The 17,100-nt window shown below is 38.9% G+C and overlaps 1 protein-coding gene across 6 annotated transcripts in view; it reads left to right on the top strand.

Moving 5' to 3' along the window:
- Ccdc18 (coiled-coil domain containing 18) overlaps positions 1-17,100 on the top strand; it is a 141,548-nt gene that overhangs the window by 112,925 nt on the left and 11,523 nt on the right. For 5 of the 6 annotated variants that reach the window (XM_048447047.3, XM_048447048.3, XM_048447053.3 and 2 more), the window contains 3 exons: positions 4,952-5,155; positions 7,277-7,414; positions 11,216-11,416. In XM_048447047.3, coding sequence (XP_048303004.3) covers positions 4,952-5,155; positions 7,277-7,414; positions 11,216-11,416 — 543 coding nt within the window. The remainder of the gene's footprint in view (positions 1-4,951; positions 5,156-7,276; positions 7,415-11,215; positions 11,417-17,100) is intronic. The other variant, XM_048447052.3, reaches the window with a different exon arrangement.

Genomic DNA, 17,100 nt, shown 5'->3' with positions numbered 1-17,100 from the left:
TGTGTAATGGCTGCTTCCACTCGAAGCAACGCAGCCTTTCCTCCAGGGGTAAGTGACCTGGCAGAATTAATATCTGGGTCACCTTCTAATATTGAAAATAGAGGTTGAAGGTCAGCCCGAGAAAAGGGTAAATATCCTCTCAACCAGTTAATATCTCCTAATAATTTTTGAAAGTCATTTAAAGTCCTTAAGTGTGATGTTCGTATACAAACCTTTTGAGGTTTCACCTGACTGGGGAAAATTGATGCTCCTAAAAACTTAATAATACTAGATTGCTGTACTTTATCCGGAGAAATGACCAGCCCTCTTGTTTCTAAGACCGCTACAAGAGCTGAGTAAGCTGCATCCAAGACTGACTGTGAAGACGCAGTCAAAAGAATGTCATCCATATAATGAATAATTTTAACTGATGGATAGCTGTGCCTAACAGGCTGAATAACATTATCTACGTATAATTGGCACATAGTAGGGCTATTGGCCATATCCTGCGGTAAAACTTTCCATTGAAACCGCTTATCTGGCTGTTCATGATTGACAGAGGGGACAGTAAAGGCAAACCTCTCTCGATCTCTAGGATGTAATGGTATTGAGAAAAAACAGTCTTTAATATCAATAGCATAAACAGGCCAATTCTTTGGCAAGGCAGTAAGAAGGGGAAGTCCCCTTTGTACAGCTCCCATTAATTGCATTTGCGCATTAACTGCTCTAAGATCATGTAACAACCTCCACTTTCCTGATTTCTTTTTAATAACAAAAATGGGCGTATTCCAAGGGGATATGGAAGATTCAATATGTCCTAATTGTAACTGTTCTTGTACCAAATCTTTAGCTGCTGAGAGTTTCTCCTGAGACAGGGGCCACTGGGGCACCCATACAGCTTTGGCAGTATTCCAAGGAATTTGTAACATTTCCTCAGTGGCCCCTAGGAAAAATCCAATCCCTTTCTATCTGATTTTTGGTTGAGCTCAATGGGGGAGCTTCGTCCTTGTAACCTAGCTCCCAATCCTGCCCCAGGTGCATAACCCTGGGCTTTCATCATCTCTTGGCTAACTCTGGAATAATCATTAGTTAAAATCAGCTTCATTTGCTGCTGCACATCCCGTCCCCAAAGATTAAGGGGAAGATCAACCACAAATGGTTGAAATTTGCCTTGCTGCTCGCTTGTTTTCCAGGTTAACTCCTTAGAACTCATAGAAGGAGTTTGTGCATAACCCAGTCCTTGTAAGGTCTGAGAGGAGTTCTGCAAAGGCCAACGTTTCGGCCATTCTTGTTGTCTCATGACGCTTCTGTCTGCCCCTGTATCCAGGAGACCCAAGAAGCTTTTACCTTCAATCTCTAAAGTTATTATGGGTCAATCATCAAGTTCCATGGAGAGACATGCTAAATCAACTCCAGTAGACCCGAAACCTTTCTCTCCTCGCACTTCCTGTCTGGCTGGGTACTTATCATGCTTTGAAGATATAATTAATTATATAACATTATAATTATATATATTAATAATATATATAAGTTATAAATACACTTAATTATTAATATTAACTATTAATATTATGAGTTTTTTTATTGGCCACCAATAAAATGGCATTTATTCTGAGGAGGGCAATAAGGGGGTGGAGCCGGCTCAGAATACGGAGCCGAAGGCGCCATTGGCCCCGTTCCTAATTTGACTCGTCTGCCCCTTACTGGCGGATCATACCTCTCCTCCTGATAACTTGCAGCTGCCTCCTCCAAATCCTCCTCTTCTTGCTCAGTTAATTCATCCTCCTCCTCTGACTCTGTTATCTCGAGGGAGGCAAATTCTTCCAGCCCCGGATATAAGGACGCTGGAGGCTTTTTCTTAATATTATCCTTTTTTGTTTCAAATTCTTCCAGCACCAGATATAAGGACACTGGAGGCTTTTTCTTAATATTATCCTTTTTTGTTTCAAATTCTTCCAGCCCTGGATCTAAGGACGCTGGAGGCTTTTTCTTAATATTATCCTTTTTTGTTTCTTTATGAGGGTTCTTTTCTTCCCTCTCCTTTTTTTCCTTTTGGCTAGCCTTTTTCCTTTCTCTTTTATTTTTGCGCATGTTTTGATCCTCTCCTTTTGATTCTGCTTCTGATAAACTGTCCTGGTGCTCTGATAGTACCCTGCGTCCTTGCTTAATTACTTCTATATTTTTCCCTTCCTTAAGGCACGAATGTACCAATCTCCACAAGGGGAGCGTTCCTCTGCCTAATTGATCATTTTCCTCAAGGTCTCTGCCTAGTTTCTCCCAACAGTTGAGGGTGAGATCGCCAGAAACGGCAAACCACGGTGCAGTCTTATCTATGTCCTTGATGATGGCCTGAATCGTACTCGTAGAAATCTTTAAACCCCTTTGTTTCAACAAACTCTGTATTGGACTGGTGAAGTCACAGGCTCCTGACTCAGTACTATGACTGTGTCCCATACTGCCCACTTATTTACGAGGTTTTTGGCATCAGTCGAAAGCCGCTTTATCTACAGCGGACTTACTTTCGATGTCTTTATTTACGAGGCCTTGGCATTAGTCGAAAGCCGCTTTATCTACAGCGGACTTACTTTCGATTTCTACACCCAACAACGACACTCTTTTCCAGGTTCATCACACCACAGCCAAAAACAACAAAAATAGACCACAAGGGTTAACAGAATAACAAACAGAGCAAACCACAGCGTACCTGAGAGGACTTACCGACGTTGTCCGCTTCATGTGTAGAGTTCTGAATCCTCTTCGGCCCCTCACAGGTGTCTGCTAGATACTCAGTCCCACGTCCGGGTTTCTGGCACCAGCTGTGGCGCGCCCCTGACCAGCAGGGGAAGAAAGACCACCGACACGAGGATTCTTCTCTGATCACGCTTTATTGAAGCCTGCTTGGTTGAGGGAGAGCTGGAAGTGAGGGGCCCCGAGCTGGGAGGAGTGGCGGCTTATATGCAGGTTGAAAAGATGTTCCCCCCTAACAGGACACTAGTCAGGCTAGGATTGGTGCAAAGCTGTTGCTAGGCAAACTAAGGCAAGACTTGCGCCAGAAATAGAATTGCTTATCTTGTTTACCACGCTTCTCAGCGCCATCTTGTAATGGCGGATCTCAAACACGTGTGGATCCCCACAATAGAGAATCCACAATTCAGCTGTATAGATTAATTGTGAATTTTAATTTTATATTTCATGGCAGTATTTACTTATTATTTATTTAGGAGTATGTACTCATGTTTGTGTAGGCCTGAAAACAGTCTGGAGTGTTATTCCTCAAGAGGTCATTTCTCAGGAGCAATCTACTTGTTGGTTTGATTTTTGTTTTTTTGAGACAGGGTCTTAGGTAGCTCAGACTAGTTTTGAACTCCCTGTGTAGTAGATGATGACCTTATGCTCTTTTCTGGTCTCCTCCTACCGCAAGTCACAGGATTACATTGTGTGGTACCATACTTGGTTTTATTTGGTGCTGAGGCGAGAACCCAGTGTTAGTATCCAGGCACACTTTGGCCCTGCCCCTTGGGCACAGCTGCCCCTCTGCAATGGCACTGTTTGCAGGTGCAAGCCCCCCCCATAAGAGAAGCTCCGCCCACTCCCAGTCTATCTCTTCCTGCCTTCCTCTGAGGAGACAGTTCTCTGTCTCTCCCTTCTTTTCTTTCCTCCCACTCTCCCTCCCCTCTCTGTTTGTCTCTCCCTTCCCTCCTACCTTCCCAATACACTCTTCCCAAACAAACTCCACATTCAAGCTCTCTCTGCATTGTCTATGACCATTAATCATTTATAACCAACCCTTTTAAAATAAAGACAAACTTTTATAAACAATCATTTTGGGAGTTTGGGTATAGTTTTCTCCAAAGTGCTTCCTGCTTTTTTGGGGGGGGGGGTCAAAGTATTTTTAGGGTTCATAAAATATCTTTCAGGGGGGTCTTGCTCTGTCAAGCCACATTAGCCTTAAACGAATCCACAGGTTCTCATCTTCTGTGGAAACAAAAGCAAAACTCTTTTCCAAAGTAACACGTCCTTAGACTTAAATTTTGAAGTCAAAATACTTTTAAAATATATATTTTGTTTTAGCTTATCAGCATGTACAATGAAATGTCTCTGTGTAGTTAGCTCATTCACAGTCAAAAAATTCAAAGAAAACACAAAAATATACATAATCCAGACTCTGTCTATTTCATCTTTTTTTTTAAGTTATTTATTTATTTATTTATTTATTGGTTTTGGTTTTGACTTTTCGAGACAGGGTTTCTCTGTAGTTTTGGGGCCTGTCTTGGAACTAGCTGTTGTAGACCAGACTGACCTCAAACTTACAGAGATCTGCCTGCCTCTGCCTCTCAAGTTCTGGGACTAAAGGCGTGTGCTACCACCGCCTGGCTGTATTTTCCAATTTTACATGGCCTTTTTATACTCTATTTCTTTTATTTTTATTTTTTAATGTTTTGGTTTTTTTCAGACAGAGTTTGTCTGTGTATCTTTGGCTGTCCTGGATCTCACTCTTGTAGACCAGGCTGTCTTTCTACTCACAGAGATCTGCCTGCTTTCACCTCCCAAGTGCTGGAATTAAAAGCATGTGTCACCATACCCAACTACTCTGTTTCTTTTTTTTTTTTTTAAGGACCTTCTCTATCTTTTTTCTTTTCTTGCCCAAGCTTACTTAGATATTTTAACATACTATAAACTGTTTAGAAATTTTTTTTGTCTGAATCTGTTTTTACTGTATATCTTTATCTTTTTCTGATCCCTTGAGTCTTTAATTTGCTAAATGATATGGGTTAGCAATATGGCTTAGCATGTGGTGGTACATTAAGGCTTTTAAAAATATTAACTTAGAGTGGGAGATGCTCATTTTATTGTAGTTTTATAAAGATAATTGTAGGGTAATTCTCTTATGAAAATAAAGAAGCAAATTGTAACTGTATACTTCATAACTATATATTTCATTTTGACATCACAAATGTTTTATGCTTTCCAGGTTATAAAAGAGCAGGAAGAGTACATTGCTACCCAGTACAAGGAGGTCATTGATTTGGGGCAGGAATTGAGGGTAACCCAGGAACAAATGCAGAACTCCCATTTGGAACTGGCAGAGGCTCGTCGCCAAGAAGTCCAAGCACAGAGAGAAATAGAAAGACTCTCCAGCGAATTGGAGGATATAAAGCAACTCTCTAAAGAAAAGGTAATCCTATTCTAAATAGTTTATTTTACTGAAGAAGTTTTAAATTTTAACTCCTTTTTAAAAGAAGGCAGATAGTAATGCCCTTCACTGGACCACCAGTGCTTAATCTTTGTATTTTGTACTGTGTTCCACACAGTGTGAATGTATTTAAGCTTCCCAAACTGTCTGCTTAGAAATGGTTAGACTAGTGGAACCAGGTGTGGTGGTCCACGTTTGTAACCCCAGCATTTGGGCAGCAAATAGCATAGGCTACACTGTGGGGTACTATCTAAAAAGTAGTTACTTTTGTGTTATATACATGCTACCACAGGTTTCTTAAAGAAAAAGTTTAACTGTATTATACTTAGATTTTAAATTCTTTGTAATATAACATTTTATAATAAAAACCCTTCATAACTGAACTCTGGCTGCACTAGTTCTCAATTAATTGAGTTATTTAGCACATTTAGATTTGCATGTGTTTGAACCTGCCTTCTAAGTAAAAACCTCATTTAGTTCTCTGTGATGAAAGTATATTAAGAATCAAGATTACTAGTAAAAGGTTTAATTCCTTAGAAGTTAGCAACTCATTTAAAGAGTATTTAGATTGATATACTTGGGTTAATTCTTAGACCATAAGAAAAGTGTTTATTTTTATTCTGAAAGTCTTGTTAAGTTTTCTGCTTTCTCTTACACTAACTAGTTCATCATAGGTATGTAGTTAAAAGATTTTTACTTTTAGTTTTTGTTAGGTGTAGTTATATTTTTATTCAAATTTCTGGATTATTAGAGCAATTAAGCATATATAGGAAAATTTATTAGTACTATAACAGATATTTGTGTGTTTACATAAAAAGGGAAGGTATCTACTTTTATCTCATTTTGGTCCTTTGTTGATAATTTCTGAGTTTAGTATAATTTGTTTTATTTGATAAGATAAACTCAGTTCTCAAAATGAGTTTAAATGGGAGATTGCTTAGATTGAAAGTTTTATAATATTTTAATCCCAAACTAAATATAGATTCATGTTTATCTTTTGGTTTGATTCAAACCTTGATTGTTTTTATGAATAATCTGATTTGAATCTTATTTAGTCTTTTTACATAAGCCATACTCATATTCCATACTCTGTAGTTACTTTAGTTTCCTTCAGGAAGAAGGAGAATTAAAATAATAGAATATCTGGTTTTGTTGTTGTAGACAGAGACTGCACTTCCCTTTTCCAGCTGACCAGTCCCGAGTAATCACACAGAAGCTATATTCGTTAGATTAGCTTCATTCTACAGTTGTGGTTTGGGATTTTATAACAGTTTTGATTGGTTCTAATTGAATAGCAGAAGTTTGTAACTTTTGTTCAGTTGTTTAAAACTTTTAGCTTAGTTTTTACTTTAAAATTGTTCCATACATATTTCATCAATGTTTCCCCTTACCCATGATGGATGCATATTTCAGAGACCCAGCTTAAATTCCCTGCATCTTCATGGTGGCTAACATCTGCCTAACAACTACCTATAGATCCAGTTACAAGGGATACAACACTCCCTTCTGGCCCCCATGGGTACCAGGCACACAAGTTGTTCAAATCCATACATTCAGGTCAAACACCCCTAGAGATTTTAAAAAGAGCACAAATTATTCTTGTAAAAAACAAATAGTCCATGTGGTGAAAAAAGTGCGCAGGAACACCTGAAAAGGCTGTTATTGGCCAAAGTTAGCCTTTTATGGGTCTTTGTTTCACAGAAGGCATTGATTAGTGAACTTATATAGCAAATAATGTACTACTGCCTTCTTTTGGTCTTCTCTGAAATGTCTGTATTTTAAACTGTACCGTATAATAAGTTAGTTTGGTGGGCAGGAGAGATGACTCAGAGGTTAAGAGCTGGCTGCTCTTCCAAAAATCTTGACTTCAATTCCTAGCAACCACATGGTGGCTCATAGCCATCAATAGTGGGATCTGATGCCCTCTTCTGGCATAAAGTCAGTAGAGCACCTATATACATAAAATAAAATCTTTTTTTAAAACGCTTGGCACATGTGTTTACATAAAGACTAGCTTCTTTCCACTAAGGTTTTACATTTATTTAGCTTTACTAAACCAAATAAGCTACCTATATAATTTATATTCAACATGTCGTTTTTAAGGAAGCTCATGGAAATCGTTTGGCTGAAGAACTAGGGGCTTCTCAAGTACGTGAAGCTCATTTAGAAGCAAGAATGCAAGCAGAAATAAAGAAATTATCCTTAGAAGTAGAATCTCTCAAAGAAGCTTATCATATGGAGGTAAAGAAAAATATAATTTGTGTCAGTAGCCCCCACTAAAATGAATTGACCTACTAGGATGAAAGTATAAGTCTAGTTCTTGAAGTGTTGATTATAAATTAATATATTGTGATCTTCATTTTAAACTAAATACATACCTTGCATTTAATATCCTTTCAGTTAAAAGACTAATAATGTGCCCTGGAGTTAAGAGATCTCATTCTTGAAACAAGCATCCTAAGTTTCAAGCCTGTTTTCTAACTGTATGATCTTGGATAAGCTATTTAATCCTCTCCAAGATGCGTATAATGACAACAGCTATTTTATAGTACTGTTATAAGGAATAAATTAATTACTATATGTTAAGTTCTTAGATCAGAGTCTTATCATTTTTAATTATAGAACTTGTGGAAAAACAAACTGGAAATACTTAATTACAGACAAAAAACATTTTATGTGATGTAAAAATACTGTAAAATACTTTGTAATTTCTAACCTCTGATCTGATAGTAAGTTTGAGAAGCATTACTAGAACCGTTTTATCAATATGTTCTGAGTCTTTATAAAAATTAACAGTATTATTAATTAGAATACTTTTATCTGTAGTGATATTTTGTTTACGTTTTAATAAAAAAAAAAAAAGCTTGCTAAGTCACTAGCGGCCAGGCAGTGGTGGCACACACCTTTAATCCCAGGGCTCAGGAGACAGACGCAAAGGGACCTCTGTTACTTCAAGGCTACCCTGGGATACACAAGATTGAATCTGTCTAAGAGAGAAACAGAGCTCACACAAAGGTAATCCCAGCAGTTGGGATCCCACGCCTTTAATCCCAGCACTAGGGAGGTGGAGACAGGAGTGGGATGGCTGTGCAGAGAGAGGAATTTCAGGCGGGAGGAGGCAGGAGCTCAGGACACTCTGAGGTTTGGTGGAGACAGAGTTTGGAGTTGCAGTCTGAGGATAGGATTGCTCCTTTGGTCTGGGCATTGACAGAGGTGAGAACTCTCTGGTGTCTGCCGCTCTGCTTCTCTGATCTTCAGCATTAACCTCTATATCTGACTCTGGGTTTTTATTATTAATTCCAACTAGAAACTGTGCTACATTTATCTTTTTAAAACATTTGAAAACATTACCCCAAATCTTAATTGTTTTGACAGTATTTATTGAGTTTGGTGCTAAAAAATAATTTTTTATACATTTATATTCAACTTTTCTTTTTTTCCTTGAAACAGTGTCTCATTATGTAGTTCTGGCTATACTGGAACTCACTACATAGACCAGGCTGGCCTTGAACTGAGATTTTCCTGCCTCTGCCTCCTGAGTGCTGGGATTAAAGAAGTGCCACCATACCTAGTTTCTGTTAGACACCTGGGGTAGGGGCAGAGACTTGTAACTTATGTCTTGTTTAAGTGCCTTTAGATTCAGATCTCTTTAAAAACATAATTTGGAGTGAGAATGATTTTGTTAGTTTATATTATTTGCCAACCATGATTTCACTTGCTACCTGGAGAAATAGCTGAAACAATGAGTCATTGCCCTTAACAGCCTGCTGACTACTGCATATGCGTCTATAAATTATAATCTTTCTTGCTTGTCCACTCCACCTTGTGGTTTTAAAGTATAAAATAAGAATGCAGACCTAAACCCAGAGGCAAAGCGTGTCAGGAGCTACCCTGACTTTGATGATATCTCTGCTTTTCCACTCTCATTGGCGTCAGAATGTTTATTCCAGAAAGACTCCTGCAAAGGTAGTATTTATGGAGCAGAAACTATTGTGTTTTAAAAGATCATAGCCATTTTACTACAAGATAATTTTACTTATATCAGGACTGTCCAACAAAAATATGTTGTTTGTAACAAATTCTCAGTTGTTCAAGTTTACCAGTAAAGACTTGGGAGCCAGATGCTGGGGTGAAAGGCTGCTAGCTCAGTGAGGCCGAGAAAGTACCCATCTGACCTTCGTCCTCTGCCATTGTCCCATAAGCCCTCTCTCTCCTCCTTCTCTGCTGCCTACAATCACCTTCCTCAGACTGAATGCCCCTCACTTCTACTGCGTTTATCTGTCTTCTTGGCTCCTTCTTACTCTCTATGTTTTTTTCTTAATAATCCTACATTCACTTCCTCCAAGCTGGTTGCTTGCTCCTCTTTTGACCTATCATTGTCTTTATTTAATCCTGTTTATAACATTCAAGCAGAAAACTCTTGGATTAAAGGTGTGTGCTAGGGTTGAGTCACACCACAACTAAAACGTTTTTTTTTTTCAGTAAATAGTGCTATCTTGGACTCACAGCATGACCACATATCCTATAACAAAAATATCCTGTTAGTTATTCATGATTTTAATTCTGGTGTGTCAATTAGCTTAATTTAGGATACACATTAAAAGCCATGAGAAATTTGTTTTGTAATACATAGGGCAATGACAGCTGTTCATTAGTAGCCTTTTTAAGATAAACTAGTACGTCTGCCCTTTGTCCCTGTCTTTGTTATGGTTACTGTTTCTATGATGAGACACCGTGACCAAAAGCAAGATGGAGAGGAAAGGATTTATTTGGCTTACATTTCCAAATCATTGTTTATTATGTAAGGAAATCAGAACAGGAACTCAAACAGCACGGGAACCTGGAGGTGGGAACTGATGTAGAGGCCATGGAAGGGTGTAGTTTTCTGGCTTGGTCCCTATGACTTGCCCCAGGAACAATGGGCTGGGCCCTCCGTTATTAGTCACTAATTAAAAAAATACCCTACAGACTTTTCTATAGTCTGGTCTAATGGAGGCATTTTCTTAATTGAGGCCCCCTCTTCTCCAGTGACTCTAACTTGTGTCAGGTTGTCAAAACTAGCCAACACACTCTTCTTGATTCTGGAGATCACTTTTGTTCCACAGATGTGCGTTTTGGGATTCTCCAAATGTCCTGTTCTCAGACAGTACCTAGTCGGCATAAGATGACCTGACCTATCGTCCAAGCAGATCACAGAGATCTGGTCCAGTTCTGTTCTTGCCTCCTTTCCCACAGTGTAGCCCAGGCACACTTCTGAACAAAAATCAACTTGCCGTTCTCAGCATCATCTTTGTTGTTGTTGTTTGTTTTGTCTTGTTTTCAAGACAGGGTTTCTCTGTAGCTTTGGAGCCTATCCTTGAACTCACTCTGTAGATTAGACTTCTCTGTGAGTCTGCCTGTTTCTGACTCCTGAATGCTGGAATTAAAAGGGTGTGCCACCACCTCCCGGCAATATCATCCATTTTTAATTTGCTCCCTGGTGTTCAACACCACCGTCATTATGAAGCCAGAGATGTTTCACTTTCTCTCGAGTTTTTCCTTCCTTCCTTCCTTCCTTCCTTCCTTCCTTCCTTCCTTCCTTCCTTCTTTCTTTCTTTTTCTTTTTTGATTTGGTTTTAGTTGTTTGTTATTTGAGGCAGAGTCTCTCTATATAAGCCCTGGATGTCCTGAAACTCACTATGTAGTCCATGTTGTCCTGGAACTCAAAGAGATCCACCTGCCTCTGCGCCTGGAGTGGTAGAATTAAAGACATGTGCCACCATACCCAACCCAATGTCCAGTAAGTGTTCAGATTTCTCCAGTTGTCTAAAAAATTTCATTATAGTTTATTTAGGTAAATCATAATCCAAATTTGGTATATGTTTAACTGTTAAGTGAATGTAAGAATGTGTTCTTTTCTCTTTTTGCCTTGAATATTGTAGTGTCAAATCAGATATTTATAGCTATAAATTTGATCTCTTAAGAAAAATAATAGTAGCAATTATTAGAATGTTGTTGAAACAACTTCACTCTATTTTCTTTTTATACTTTTGGGATTTAAAGATGATTTCACATCAAGAGAATCATGCAAAGTGGAAGATTTCTGCTGATTCTCAGAAGACGTCTGTTCAACAGCTAAATGAACAACTAGAGAAAGCAAAACTAGAATTAGAAGAAGCTCAGGATACAGTAAGCAATTTACATCAACAAGTTCAAGACAGGAATGAAGTCATTGAAGCTGCAAATGAAGCATTGCTTATTAAAGTAAGTAAACATAAAAGTAATGAAATAACATTGGTGAACAGTAAATGATTTATTTTTCTTGTTCTTCTCTCTTATAGAGGTCTTCATGATGTATTAATGACTTGAAACAAAATACATCTTCTTTAGAAGACAAAGATGAGATATTATTAGTATGATATGCATCATATTACCCCAAAATAATTTTAATATGTTTAAATATAAACACTTCCATTTATAACATTTACTATAGTGGGTTTTATACCTGATGTGCCTTTAAAAAATTTGAAGCATTTTTCAAAATCAGTAAAGTTCCTTTGAAAATTATAAAGTAAAAATATAACGTTATATTCAGAACTTCTTTTATACTGGGTCTAAATACAGATGTTTTAAAATGACAGGCTCTTTTCATTTGTTTTCATTATGGCAATTTGTCTGGAGTTTGAAGTTAACAGTATGGATGTTTAAGTACTCATTTAAAACTGCTAATGAAACAGAGTTGTCATTGAAACCTTTACAAAAGAATAAAATAGTAGCAAAGTAGAAGTTATTAAAAAAGAAATAAAACTTACATTACCTTATATATATTTCTAGTTCTGTACTTAGTTGAGTCATTCTTTTATAATACAGTTTATATTTATAGTATTATGTACATATGAATAGACATGATCTAAAATTATATTTAGGACCTGGTAATATAGCTCAGTGTCATTGTTTGTGCTTGGCATGTAGGATGCTCTGGATTCAGTATACTGCATTAATAGAATGTTTAGGCTAAACATTATGTATGTGTATGTTTGTATGTGTATATATGTTTGGTCAGGCAGTTGGGAAGCAAGCCTTTAATCCCAGCACGTGGGAGGCAGGCAGGTGGATCTCTGAGTTCAAGACCAGACTGGTGTACTGATTGAGTTCCCGGACAACCAGAACACAGAGAAATTCTATATTGAAAAACAAACAAACAAAAAAAGAATGAGCACTATTGGTGCTTTTATTAAGATGATATTCCTACTGCTGGTTATAGCTCAGCGCTAGAATACTTGGCCAGCATGTATCATGTATGAGGTCCTAGGTTGACCCTTTGGTCAAGGCACTTTTTTTTAAGTGTTCTGGAAGTTTATAAAATTTGCAGATCTTCGTTGTAAAAAGAAAAACCTTCGGGGCTGGAGAGATGGCTCAGTGGTTAAGAGCACAGGCTACTCTTCCAGAGGTCCTGAGTTCAATTCCCAGCAACCACATGGTGGCTCACAACCATCTGAAATAAGATCTGGCGCCCTCTTCTGGTGCACGGGGATACATGGAGGCAGAATGTTGTATACATAATAAAAATAAATAAATCTTTAAAAAAAAAAGAAAAACCTTCAAAAATTATAGTAGTCTACATTGTATCCCTAGTTACTGTAATTATTTTGTTTACTCACTAGATACTGTCCATGAGATTAGTGCAATTTGATTGCTGGTGGCAACCATTTACATTTTAAGTTTAGCTATTTATGAAACTGCCAAAATATTGATTGAATGGTAGCATTACTTTAAAAAGAGAAACATTTCATATCTACAGAGTGAGTTCCAGGACAGCCAGGGCTACACAAAGAAACCCTGTCTTGAAAAAAACAACAAAAAGAGAGAGAGAAAAATTATGTTTTGCCTCTGAGCATTCTCGCTGCATATCTATATGCACACCATGTGCATGTAGTGCTCACAGAGGCCAGAAGACAGAAGCAGATTCCCCAGAACTGGAGTTATCAATGGTTGTAAGCCTTCTTGTGGGTACTACAAACCAAACAAGTTTTTCCACAAGAGCAGCAAGTGTTCTTACCTGCTGAACCATCTTTTCACCCATCCAAATAGTAGCAGTTCTTGAATAAGCCATAGATAAAGAAATCTTAGAGAATGTGTTGTGGTTAGTTCATGTAGCTAATATAGAGTGGTAACTAGTTTTAAAACAGAATTTCTTTCATGGTTGACATAGCTCTCAAAGTCAACCCTAGCTAGCTTTAATAGTAAAGAGTACAGAAGAGAAAAAATAAATGCTGCTAATCTAAGAATTTAGAAGGTGTAACTGTAGCAGTTCTGGGAATGTAGCTCAGTTGGTAGAGTGTTTGTATGGTGTGCACAGAAGCCCTGATGTTGACCCTGAGCACCACAGAAAACCAGATGAACTGGTGTAGTTCGTGCACTTGGGAGGTGGGCGCCTGAGGCTCGGGAATTCAAGGTCATGGTTGGTGGCTAAGTCAGTTTAAAGCTAACTTCTCAAAGACTAAAAACAAAATTCCCTGTAGCTGAAGAGTAAAAAGCAGGCAGTGACAAAGAGCAAAATCAGAAGTGAGGGAAACCACTCACTTCGAGGCAACTTGGTTTTTCCATAAGTCCAATTATTATAGTGCCCTAATTAGTATTCAGTGTTTGAGGGCAATTGGAGCAAGTACAAAGCTAAGGTAATTTTCTGAGAGCCCTAATGGTATAAGTATCTTATAGCACATCATAATGTTTACACGGTGACATCTGATCCTAAGAAAACGTTTAATGCCTAATGTTTTGTTCTTTAAAAAGATAATATGTTGGCGGGTGACCAAGGCAGGCTAGTCCAGGCAGAGGCTGCCGCCAGAACGGGTGCAGGTTCCACACAGCGAGTGGCAGAGCTGGCGGGTGGAGTTGGCGGATAAAAGGCGTACAGGACGTAATAAATAGACGTAAGGCTAAACATGAAGCTGAATATTTATTACTTAAAGAAGAGGGAGACAGAGGGACATGGAGACAGACATAGAGAGACAGAGACACGTGTGCACACACCAAGAGATAGAGGGGGGGAAACCGAAGAGAAAGGGTTAAGATGGCTACGAGGGAGGTCAGAAGTGGCTGGCAAGTGGGCGTGGTTAGCCCTTAAGGGACTGAAAAGGAATAACATAATGTTATTCTGCATAGTGCATTTTATTGTGAAGTTATCCCTATCAGTTATCAAAAGAGAAGAGGAAGATATATGTAAATAAGCAACTACTTATATTATTTCTCTTATGAAATTGAAATTATACAACCAGTTATAATTGTGCTTGTGTATAATCCCATCATACTGAAGCTGAGGAGGAGAGTCAAACCCAAGTTTAAGGCCAGATTGTGTTAGGTAACAAAACACACACTATTTGTTTCTCTCTCTCTCTCTCTCTTTCTCTCTCTCTCTCTCTCTCCTTTTATTTTTTTAATTTTTTTTATTAATTTATAAAAGTTTCCACTTCCGCCCCTCCTCCCAATACCTTCCCACTCCCCCCACTCCCTCTCCTCCTCCCTCTCCAGCCCTAAGAGCAGTCAGGGTTTCCTGCCCTGTGGGAAGTTCAAGTTCTTCCTCCCCACTCCCTCCAGGTCTAGGAAGATGAGCATCCAAACAGACTAGGATCCCAAAAAGCCAGTACATGCAGAGGAAACAAGTCCCAGTGCCATTATCAATGGCTTCTCAGACAGTCCCCGTGCCAGCAACATTCAGAGAATCTGGTTTGATCACGTGCTCGTTCAGTCCCAGTCCAGCTGGCCTTGGTGAGCTCTCATTCGATCAGTCCCCTTGTATCAGTGGGTGAACGCACTCCTCATGGTCCTGCCTTCCTTGTTCATGTTCTCCCTCCTTTTGCTCCTCATTTGGACCTTGGGGGCTCAGTCCAGTGCTCCAATGTGGGTCTCTGTCTCTATCTCCATCCATCGCCAGATGAAGGTTCTATGGTGATATGCAAAATATTCATCAGTATGGTTATTGGCCAAGGCCAGTTCAGGCACCCACTCTTCTGCTGTCCAGGGAACAATCTGGGGATCTCTCCTTGGACCTGGGAACCCCTCTAGAATCAAGTCTCTTGTAAACCCTAAAATGGCTCCCTTAGTTGAGATATATACTTCCCTGCTCGCATATCCATCCTTCCTCCCTCCCCCCATCCCAATCCCCCAAGCTTTCCCCAATCCTCCCCTACTCCCTTCTCTCTAACCCTGTCCCCTTTCATCCCCGCTTTCCCCCCCCCCCCCCCCGTGCACCCAAGGATGCCTGGTACTCTTGTCTACTTCCAATATCCAGGAGGATAACTACATGATTTTCTTCAGGTTCACCTTATTTAGCTTCTCTAGGATCACGAATAATAGGCTCAAAGACCTTTAATTATGGCTAGAATCCACTTTATGTGTGGGTACATACCATATTCCTCTTTTTGGGTCTGGATTACCTCACTCAGTAAAGCATTTTCTATTTCCATCCATTTGTATGCAAAATTCAAGATGTCACTGTTTTTTACCGCTGAGTAAAACTCTAATGTATATAAGTTCCACACCTTCTTTAACCATTCTTCTATTGAGGGGCACCTAGGTTATTTGCAGGTTCTGGCTATTACAAATAGTGCTGCTATGAACATAGTTGAACAAATGCTTTTGTAGTATGATAGAGTATCTCTTGGGTATATTCCCAGGAGTAGAATTGCTGGGTCCTGAGGGAGGTTGACTCCCAGTTTCCTGAGAAACCGCCACACTTATTTCCACAGTGACTGCACAAGTTTGCATTCCCACCAACAATGGATGAGTGTTCCCCTCACTCCACATCCTCTCCAGCATAGGCTATCATTGGTGTTTTTGAGTTTAGCTAATCTGACCGGTGTAAAATGGTATCTCATAGTTGTTTTGATTTGCATTTCCCTGATCGCTAAGGATGTTGAGCATGACCTTAAGTGTCTTTTGGCCATTCGAAGTTCTTCTGTTGAGAATTCTCTGTTCAGATCAGTACCCCATTTCTTTATTGGGTTAATTAGAGTTTTAGTGTCCAGTTTCTTGAGTTCTTTGTATATTTTGGAGATCAGACCTTTGTCTGATAAGGGGTTGGTGAAGATCTTCTCCCAGTCGGAAGGTTGCCTTTTTGTCTTACTGACAGTGTCCTTTGCTTTACAGAAGCTTCTCAGTTTCAGGAGGTCCCATTTATTCATTGATTCTCTTATTGTCTGTGCTACTGGGGTTCTACCTAGGAAGTGGTCTCCTGTGCCTATGTCTTGTAGACTACTTCCCACTTTCTCTTCTATCTGGTTCAAAGTGCTCACATTAATGTTGAGGTCTTTAATCCATTTGGACTTGATTTTTGTGCATGGTGATAGATATGGATCTATTTTCATTCTTCTTCAGGTTGACATCCAGTTATGCCAGCACCATTTGTTAAAGATGCTCTCCTTCCATTGCATACCTTTAGCTCCCTTGTTGAAAATCAAGTGTTCGTAGGTTTTTGGGTTAATATCTGGGTCTTCTATTCGATTCCATAGGTCAACTTCTCTGTTCTTATGCCAATACCAAGCTGTTTTCAATACTGTAGCTGTGTAATAGAGTTTGAAGTCAGGGATGGTTATACCTCCAGAAGTTCCTTTTTTATATAAGATTGTTTTGGCTATCCTGGGTTTTTTGTTTTTCAATATAAAGTTGACTATTATTCTCTCAAGGTCTGTGAAGAATTTTGATGGGATTTTGATGGGGATTGCATTGAATCCATAGATTGCTTTTGGTAGAATTGCCATTTTAACTATGTTGATCCTCCCAATCCAAGAGCAGGGGAGATCTTTCCATTTTCTGGTATCCTCTTCAATTTCTTTCTTCAAAGAGTTAAAGTTCTTGTCAAATAGGTCTTTCACTTCCTTGGTTAGAGTTATTCCAAGATATTTTATGCTATTTGTGGCTATCGTGAAAGGTGAAGTTTCTCTGATTTA

The sequence above is a fragment of the Myodes glareolus genome, chromosome 8 (assembly GCF_982192425.1).
Source record: "Myodes glareolus chromosome 8, mMyoGla1.1, whole genome shotgun sequence".
Taxonomy (NCBI): domain Eukaryota; kingdom Metazoa; phylum Chordata; class Mammalia; order Rodentia; family Cricetidae; genus Myodes; species Myodes glareolus.
The sequence above is the reverse complement of the archived record's forward strand: the minus strand, read 5'-3'. Positions and strand labels throughout refer to the sequence as shown.